This window comes from Rhinichthys klamathensis, unplaced genomic scaffold, assembly GCF_029890125.1.
Source record: "Rhinichthys klamathensis goyatoka isolate OS25496 unplaced genomic scaffold, OSU_Roscu_1.1 h1tg000362l_1, whole genome shotgun sequence".
Lineage (NCBI taxonomy): Eukaryota > Metazoa > Chordata > Actinopteri > Cypriniformes > Leuciscidae > Rhinichthys > Rhinichthys klamathensis.
Window position 1 is genome coordinate 351,008 of NW_026606871.1, and position 8,103 is coordinate 359,110.

Here is an 8,103-nt window from a genome sequence, read left to right on the forward strand (position 1 = left end):
AAGAAAAAGCTGAGAAAGTCGTGTTTTTTTCTCCAAAGATTGTAGCTTGCAAAAGCATTTACTCTCCCTTTTCAATTAACTCAAAAATTAGTAAAATTTCAGATCACTTAAAATGTGAACTCAAAAGTACATACTCATAAAAGTAGTTCGTACTAATTTGTTTAATTTAAGTTTGCCCACCTCAAACCAAGTATTTTGAGAGTTAGGGAAATATTAATAATAATAAAACATAAAAACACTAGAAATAAAATGTAGTAAATTTAGGCATCACAAATGGATATTCATTTCGAGATCAGTTAAAAACTGTGTTATTACATTTTTTGTGTTTTAAAAGATAATATAGATGCAAAGGTAATGTAAAAATATGAGCATGCATAATTGTTGCATATATCAGTTGATATACTGGATTATGATTTGAGTCTATAGAATAACTTTAAAGCAATTTAAAGTTGAAATGATGCTTAAAACGAGGGGATTGTTCAAGTATAAGAAATATTAATAGTGCTGTTTGTTTGGAGCTATTTAAACACCATTTATTATTAGCATAATTCTAGATTAGCTAGGGCCAAAACAATAACACCAAGAGGGAGACACTACGAAATGGCTTATCAGAAGCTCGATTTGGATTTTGCTTCACTTCACGAGCATTCATATCGCACATGCATCATAATCTTCTCCAGCTGTTGAGGCTGGCAAGAGAATTTGCCCGCAAACAGAGATCCACTGGGAACGGCAACCACTCAGATCCCAAACGAGGGTGTTGACCAGCAAACATTCCTTAGGTATGACCATTTCATCGGAATTCCTTCAACAACAACAAAAAGCCATCCGCTACCTCGTGTGTATTTGCGTAGACTGGTCATTTTCTCAAATGCTACACTAAAATAGTGCACTCAGTAACATAATGATACACTACTGATGGTAATGGAGCAGAATTGACCATGCAGGGTTGGCCAGAAATCTCATACAGCAGAAGCTCCCCATTTCAATAAATGGACTCAAATTTTCACAAGTAGCGCTAACCATTCATACCTCAATTTAGAGGCCACCAAAAAAAGAAATGCTGATGAATAGCCTGTGCTGACGTTAGGGATTCCTGACACAGCCAATCAAGCCCAGCTGGGAATGGAATACTTCAGCTTACATACTGTACTATTTTTTTTAAACAATAATTGAAACGGCATGCAACACTGAACATTTCAAACCGTAGCATGCTAAATAGTTGCCAGATGATCTCACTATGTGACTTTCAGTCGTCAGAAACAAAATATGCCTATTTTAGACTTCAATTTTTAGTCATTTCACTGTCTGATCTAATGATGAGTCAAGAAACAAGAGACGATATTGCCTGATTTTTTTTTTGCTTTCTAAATGGAAGGTCATAAAGAGTGCATTGCATTCTGGTATAATATTATGCAGCCTCCTTATTTTGGCAAAAGTATCATCCATTCCATGCAAAGCAATATGTAATATGAAATACTAAGTAGTATGCCATTCCAAACATACCAATATCGCTTATTACATGGACACTGAAAGGCTGTGATTCTCCCACAAAGAAACCCAAATCAAATGTTGACAAATATGAGGTCAAATTATTAACCAGCACTTTTGCAGCTAGTGCAATAAACAAATAACTCCATCAATCATAATCCATTTTATCAAGCCTTCATTTGCACATTAGGCGATTAGCCAAGGGCCCATTGTCCATCTAAATGAATAAAGAACATCGAAGGCAAGATCTCTCAGCTGGAGCTTATTGTGACGCCCTATTTCCAGCGAGATTCAATTGCTGACAATACTTAATTTGTTACTGTGATATTGATCCTCTTTGTTCCCTGACATCTGAAAACATGCAGCTGCAACAGTAATGATGACTTTGGGTAATGATTATAATCCAATGGACAGCTATATGACCAAAACAAGCTATTGTGCTGATGGAATATTTCCACAAAAAAAAGGGCATCCATGTATCTATGATTAAAATATCTCTCTCCAGATACTGTAAATAAGCAAAAATACAACACAGCCCATGCAAAAAAGCACTTTGTTAGCATACAATTTGCCTTAGTACCTTTATTGTAATAGTTATGCACCAATACTACGTTTTTAACAGAAACCGAAAGGTTTCATTTAGCCGAAATTTGAAAATTAAGTTTGGGTAAATTAATTTGGGTAATTAAACTTCCTGAACACGAACTCAGTGTCTCAGTTTGTGTTCAGGAATGGTGAGAGAACATTGTGCTTGGGACGTTTTTCCTCTTCAAAACAAACTTGGGTCTTCAGCCGACAAAGTTAAAAAAATCCCGTCTGTGCCATTGTTTTGTCTCAAGCGCACCAGTAATGTTTTTTTTTTAAAGCTACTTAAATGTCTTAATTGAACTAATGCCTAATCCTGTCTGTGAAAACAGGCCTAACTTAACTTAATAAACAGGTACTAGCCTACAGAACAGGGGGGGGGGGGAGGACGACGCTATCCATGTTAGTACAACACTGTCCTTTTGTTCAGGTCTTGCTTAGGTCTGTGCAATGTAGTGCGATACGAAGGAAGCAGATCTCTTACATCGCTGAGTGGTTGCAGACAAGGTAGTGAGGGTGTTTATACAGTTTAGCATGCTGTTTACATTGTCCGCAGGGAAGCCATCAGCACAGTTCTCTTCCAGCAGGATTATGCAGATAAGATGGGATGCAAATTGGATGCAATGACAACTTCCCCCCCACCCCCCCCAAAAAAACAACAACTTCAAGACATGCCCATATCCTTTCCAGAACAACGAAAAGTTGGAATGCTGTTATCGGCGGGATGTAGGTGACAATCTTCACGAAACTGCTTATGGTTCGCATTTGTGTGCTTCAGGACCTCAAAAAACGTGTTTCAAATAAACACATATTTTCAGATGGGGACCCCACAATTAGTAACTTGAAACTCACTCTCCGCATGTAGGTCCAATTCTCTGGAATCAATCAAAACTCCCAAAGGAACTCCCTGTTCCCCCCTTAATCTCCTGGTTTTATTACTTTCCAGACAGAGTCTGCCCGTTCCACCCAGCCCCCCATTCCTCTCTTTTGTACTGATCTCCAGCAAAGCCTGTGATTTTTCACCACAGCACATTGCTTTTCATGCAGCAGAGCAGCTTTCATCAGCCTCTGCACGCAAGACAGCCCAGCCGCAAACTCCACTACGGCCCGCTTTCATCGTACGTGAGCCTAATAAACAAGCACAAACTAGTGAAAACATGTTGCCAATACCAATGAAGGAGTTAAATGATGCATGATCGTGCAAATTAAATGTGCACCTCATGAACAAAGATGATTAATAAACTAACAAAAGATTCAGTTTCTATGCTGAAGCAAAAATACCCATTTCTCTAAAGGCATATTTACACAGCTCCATTTTCTGTGCACTGTATTCCATATCCGGCTCAATATTATGTGCAAGAATTCAATGCAATGGCAAATAAAACCTTACCAAAAAAAAAAAAAAAAGGTAGCTGTGACCCTGCATCAAAGCAACCTCTGATGCTGCTTTGGCTCTGTGTAAGTGAAGTGCAATCTTAAACTTTGAAATTTTCATCATGTTAAGTATTTATGTAGCCTATCTATATTCATATTCCTATTTTAAAAATAGTTTCATATGAATATTACAGATATTGCAATGTCAGTGTAAATGCATTTATGCCACCTCTGTGCAGCATTAAGGCATCTTTTCTGGTTATACAGTGCCGCTTCAGTTGGGTAAAGACAGCATTATATTCATAAGCAATATTTTTTTTGTCCTAGGTATGTTTTCTGCTTGGTTTCAAGGAGGCGAAAGTAATTAATTTTCATGTGTTCAACCCAGAATTCTACACACACCAAAATAAACATGGTAGATATTATAAAATTCATTATCTCTTTTCTTTCAAGTGTGCGGTCAAAAACAACTGCACTATTCGCCTTCAGGCAACTTTACAGGAAAAAATATCTAGGATTATGATGCAAAAGATCTATTTCTTACAGAGACAGTGTCTAAGCCATATGATACTCCAACAGTGCGTGGAAAAAACACTGATTTCCACAGACTTGATAATTAAGATTTAGGCTCATTTCCTTGCTTCCATTTGACGAAGGAATGAGGTTTTCCATTCAGGTGAAAATGTGTTAATGCAGAACACACCTTTGCAGTGAATAAGCCTTTTCAGAGCAAATATGAGAGATATTTCGCATATGTTTTGATTTATGAGGCTGTCTGAACGGTGTGTGTTCGATGAACTGGATGAAATCAAGTTAGTTCAGATGAAAATAGTCACACACTCATTTCACACTGAAGAGAAACAGGCAGCGGGTCGCACCGCAGAAAGTTTTAATGCTCTTTAATCTCAGACTTACCTTTTTCAGCATGTGAAAGTGTGATCGTGAGGCAGAAAAGAGAGAGGAGCAGCCGGGCTCCCCGCTCCGCCATCACTTTAAACACGAATAAAAGAAGTGTGGAAAGCCTCGGACACGATCCCGATTTAAAATCCCCCTGATCGCGCGCACGGATCAGTTCAATAGTGTGAACAACGCATCCGGAACGAGTTACTTCCGAAAGTTGCCAAAGGAAACATGAAGCTCGTTGAGCAGAGACACGATCCGCCGCTTCAAAACTTCAACAGGCGACCGACGAGTAAAATCAAAGTCAATCCATATTTGCGGGATTTAAACCAAAGCCGATTTGGAGAATAGCGAAATGAGAGGCGTCAGTGCAGACATAATGTGTAAAGGTGAAGGGAGAGAGAGAGAGTCCGGACGGTTGGAGATATTTTTTCACTGATCTCAGAGAGAGAGAGAGAAAGAGAGCAGCAGGAATTCAGATAGGAACCTGGAAAAACCGGAACCGGAACTGAAAGGGATCAGGATTCATTTGACATGGCCATTACAAAAGCCTGGAATGGGTTTTTTATTTTCCCCTCAGTCTCTTTATAGGCTAATTTGAACAATTTAAGGATTTATTTCAAATTCAAATCCATATTAAGATATTTAAAATATATTTTTTAAATAGCCTACCACACAAAAGATCCACCTAAACATTGATCAGGTGTTTTTTTTAAAGAACCTTTTTGTTTTCAATATATACTTTTAAAACATAATTTCAGACTTAGCCTACCTTAAATGTATCAACTTAAAATGATTTGTTAAACATCTCTGGTGGAACAAACATTAAGGAATCCAGTTGGAAAACGCTCAAGTTCTTGAGTTAAAAAACACACAATCAATATGTCACAAACTAATATTTTTTAATTTGTTAGTTAATGACAGAAGTTATGTTGCGTTCACTTACAGGCTTGTCATATATGATGTTTGCCAGCTGAAATAATTTATTACAGGCTTCCAAATACTATATGAAACTGTAACTCCACTGATACAAATTCTAATGTAATTTCTACCTGAATAAGTTAGTTCAGGCAAGAATAAAAAAACGTCAAAAAGTAAATTCTATATTAGTACTCAATTTAAGCTTGTAGGAATTAAAGTGTAAATATAAACGTTTTAAAATTAACCTAATAAACTTTCTGATACTGGAGTCCCCATAATGCACTGGGGCATGAATAATTAATAAGGTTGCATTTTCACCGTTTTCCAGCTGTATTATTATGTATTATTTATGTGTCAACAACACAATAGGCTATATTTACTTAGATGTTCTAAATAAAGCATACACTTTAAAACATATATTGAAGTTTACTTTGCAATACTCTGTTTCAAGTACATTTTACTCAAACAATATTACACTGAATTAAGCCAAGAATTACTTAACAAACTTTTATCTGCGAAGTTAAATGTACTTAATTTTACTTAACCTAGTTAAGTAGATTTTACTTAATTCCATGTGTGAAACTTACTTTAAAAAAATATGTGTATGCAAATATGCAAAAATAAAATCGCCTATGCAAAAAAAAATGTACAAAAAAAATTAAAAAGTAAATTTTAAATTTTTTTTTCAGTGTGGTGCAGATGATAATAACCAACATTCATATTTTAAATATTCTTTCTAAATTATTTTTATTACATTTTTATTGGAAAGCCTTTTTTTTTACTTTTTGGTCCTCAACCCTTTTTTTAGACTTGATAGAAACAGTGTTTACAAAAATCCATTCAACTGCCAGTGATAAATGCAACACCTGGTCAGATCTGCTCTGGGAACAGTCTCTTAGAAGAGCTCCATCTACTGGCAGATTTACTGATTTACAAGAAGGTGACAGTGGTACAGAACATGATACAGGTACAGTATTTTACATGCTATTAAAATAGTCTTTAAAAAGCATTATTTTATGGTCCTTTTTTGATAGTGCACTGATTTCTCTAAATAAATGTTCTGTTTTGTAAAGAAATGTGATGGAAATGTTGTATGTCTATTATTTCATCTTTGGGTTTTGATCAGGATATTAGGTATAATTCTCACATTAACCGCATGCATGCTCACCTCAGTAGTATCCTTTTTAACATGCATTGGTAATTATTACTCACCTCTAGTGTACTTCACGTTATTTGTGTGGTGAACTTTGCAGGATGCACGCATGAGGCGCCAGGTGTTATAGTGATATCTCAACAACACACTTCTCTTGATTAGCTTAAACCTTTGGGATGTGTAAACTTGATTAGGTATTTGTTCCTGTTTACACAGAGGTGAAAGCATGAAAGTTGTAATGATGGACAGAACCGAATGTTATGTCTTCATGGCTACTTTTGAATTGTCCTCACTTGGTGGCTGAAGGATTAAAGCACTTGGCAGTGAAACTGCGGAGGATTACAGGGATTAATACAGGTTTAGAAAACGCTGGCGGAATTAATCTGATCACTGTAAGCACTGAGCCTTATTAATTTAAGACAGATTATTTGGTTGTGGATACTGGGACATCATAAGCCATATGGACACCATGTTTGCGGCCAGAATTACAGTTCATTGACTCATCCTGACTGATGCAGATTCATATATCTTTACCTTCTGAGCTTTTTTATGTGGATATTTCATACTCACCTCTTTCCAAGTGTATTCTATGTCACTCTTCTTCTTTAAAAAAAAATGTCTTAGTTTACAAAAAGTTAATACATAATCCATTACATTACACTTTTTAGGTAATATAATCAGACTACTTTAGATTACTTTTGACCTACCTCATTTATCACATTGAATTGAATAGGATAATATTGCACCATATTGATATAAAAATACAAAGAGAAAGAAAAGTGCCTAAAACATTACATTACGTCAGGGTTTCCCAGACTGGGGTTTGTAGAAACTGCATGGGGTTGCCACGGAAAAGCTAAAAGCTAAAAAACTTTAAATATGAAAAATTATAATAAAAAAATGTGCTTGAAAGAAGAAAAAAAGCCTTCAAAAGACAGTATTGCATTGTTAAATGACTCACTGAGTGATAATTCCAATAATAATTAATGTGTTGAGCTGATTCAATATGCAATGTTTGGACTCTAATCACGTAATTGTCACGTTTTGGTTGCAGCAGAGATGAAAGTTATGAAACATGATCGGTTTCATCTGAAGCTGAAGTGCAGATTCACAAACAAACTCAAATCATCACATAACACACAAGAACAGGAAGAGAACAACCAACTTAACACGACGTAGAACTAAAGACTCACAGACAGAACAAACCAATCAAAGAAGCGTGAAACACATGTGACAATTTAATCAAACCATTTGTATCCTAGGAGACTAACAGGCAGAGAAACCCAATTACCAGAACAAGAACAGAACAGAGAAGGAGATCAAAAGCAAACTCTAAACATGACCAAACTCTAAATGTGACAGTAATCCAGATTACACTGTAAAAAATTTCCTGTAGAATTTACAGGAATTTACTGGCAAAAAAGTTGGCAATAAAGTCCTGTAAAAATGTTGGTAATTGCTGTAAAATTGATTACAGTATAATACTGTAAAGCAACTTACAGTTAATTGTTGTATATGAAATACAGTAATTTATAGTTTTTTTACAGTAACATTGAATTAAACTTGTATTTTATTTTACAGCAATATTTTGTAATTTCACTAAAGTACAGTATTTACCTGGCAATAAAGTTGCCAATAAAATCCTGTAAATATATTTTACAGCAATTTTTTGTAATTTC

At 35.7% G+C, this 8,103-nt stretch overlaps 1 protein-coding gene across 12 annotated transcripts in view; it reads right to left on the reverse strand.

Annotated features, from left to right (window-relative positions):
* Positions 1-4,842, reverse strand: part of neo1a (neogenin 1a) — a 224,080-nt gene extending 219,238 nt beyond the window's left edge. For all 12 annotated transcript variants that reach the window (XM_056233182.1, XM_056233176.1, XM_056233175.1 and 9 more), the window contains exon 1: positions 4,366-4,842. In XM_056233182.1, the coding sequence (XP_056089157.1) occupies positions 4,366-4,438 (73 nt within the window). In that variant the 5' untranslated portion in view covers positions 4,439-4,842. The remainder of the gene's footprint in view (positions 1-4,365) is intronic.
* Between the last annotated feature and the right edge of the window lie 3,261 nt (positions 4,843-8,103).